Here is a 1,580-nt window from a genome sequence, read left to right as displayed (position 1 = left end):
TCTCTCTCTCTCTCTCTATGTCGTGTGTGCCTTAGCTGACTCGACAGATCATCACATGGAACGACTACGGCGAATCGCATTACATCGGCCCCGTCTACGAGGCAGGCATTCCGGAGGGCGCCTCTCGATACGTGAACAACAACCCACACGACTCGTGGCGAACCCTGCTTCCGTACTACATCGACGCCTACAAATCGGGCAACCAGAGCACGACGACTCCTGAGGAGGACATCATCACGTACTGGTACCGCCCGAACCCCAGCAGCGCGGGCAGCGCGGGCGGCACGACGGGCAACAACCCGGCGATGGGGCAGCCCGTCATGGCACCGGGAAAAGTGTCACAGGACAAGGTCTTTGTGACGGTCCTCGTGCAGGAACCCAGCCAGGTGACGGTGCAGATCGGCTCAGAGGGCACACCGACGACGCTGGACGCCAACCATGCGGGCATCAACCACTTCTCGGTGCCGTTCAACGGGCAGACGGGCCCTGTGTCGTTGGCCATTGTGCGGGATGGAAAGACGGTGGTGTCGACGACGGGGCCGGCCATTACGACAGAGTGTACGGATGGTCTCGTCAATTGGAATGCGATTGTTGGGTCGGCGAAGCCGAGCAATACGACGGTTGACAAGACGGTCTAGTCGACTATCAATACATTCATTTACCCCGACTGATCCATTTGCTGGCGAGTTATTGGTTATCACATCACTTGAAAATTACACGACCTTGCAAGCTCAAGGTATCAGCTGTTTATTTTTATTCTCTTCACCTTTTTTTACTTTTTTTACTCTTCGCTACACGACACGACTGGATTGTCTCGTGTCAGTTTCATTTCAGTTTCAGTTTCTTTTCAACCTCTTTTCAGTTCAGTTGGAATGCCTAGATAAATAGACTTCCGTTCTCATCCTCATCCTCATTCTCATTCTCGTTTTTCTGATTCCTCCTTCATTCATTCATTCATTTATTCATTGCCAAATTCCACGATCCTTGGACAGATGAATGAATACGGATATGAGTATGAGCATGAATATGAGGCATGTTACGATGCAGGTCTACTTTTTTAAAAAAAAAAGAAAAAATACAGAGCCTGACGAATGGCCCTGTCTCCAAGACTTATTCAGCGCTAGCTACAGGATAGCATTTAAAAATAGTCTTGTATATACTTTTTTGGAAGTGCTTTTTTTTTGTTTTGGAATAATATAGTGGAGAGAATAAAAAAGTAGATAGAATTCCTCTGGAATTTTTGTTTCAATCTGCTATGGATATTTATTATATTTCACATATCCTGCCGGATGAAAGGAAGAACACCAAAATCAGCACCTACAAAAAACACGTCTTTTTAACGCGTCATTCAACTCAGAGAGGCCCCTAGGCCCCGAGAAACCACCATGGAACCCCCCGATCTCCATGGTGGTGGTGTTATTCACGCGTCACCCCCGGCAAACGGCCACGCGGCAAGCCAGCTCACGGAGATCCTGGAGGTACCAGACACCCCAACCCCAAGCCGATGGAATATTCCAGGGCCCCTAGGGCTGGTTATGAATGAGACCGAGCAGGAAAATGATCAAGGAAACCATGAAGAA

The 1,580-nt window shown here is 48.9% G+C and overlaps 3 protein-coding genes across 3 annotated transcripts; 1 reads left to right on the top strand and 2 right to left on the bottom strand.

Moving 5' to 3' along the window:
• Positions 1-338, bottom strand: T310_5904 (uncharacterized protein; the record flags this gene model as incomplete). The annotated part of the gene is made up of 1 exon (XM_013471253.1): positions 1-338. A coding segment is annotated over one exon (338 nt), but the record flags the coding sequence as incomplete, so codon positions are not given.
• Positions 36-638, top strand: T310_5901 (Alpha-1,3-glucanase; the record flags this gene model as incomplete). Its single annotated transcript, XM_013471252.1, has 1 exon — positions 36-638. The coding sequence occupies one exon, from the start codon at positions 36-38 to the stop codon at positions 636-638; it is 603 nt and encodes a 200-aa protein (XP_013326706.1).
• On the bottom strand, positions 405-713 carry T310_5900 (uncharacterized protein; the record flags this gene model as incomplete). The annotated part of the gene is made up of 1 exon (XM_013471251.1): positions 405-713. A coding segment is annotated over one exon (309 nt), but the record flags the coding sequence as incomplete, so codon positions are not given.
• Positions 714-1,580: the final 867 nt, after the last annotated feature.

Source organism: Rasamsonia emersonii, assembly GCF_000968595.1.
Source record: "Rasamsonia emersonii CBS 393.64 chromosome Unknown ctg1118621760342, whole genome shotgun sequence".
NCBI lineage: Eukaryota > Fungi > Ascomycota > Eurotiomycetes > Eurotiales > Trichocomaceae > Rasamsonia > Rasamsonia emersonii.
This window is presented reverse-complemented; position numbering and strand designations above follow the sequence as displayed.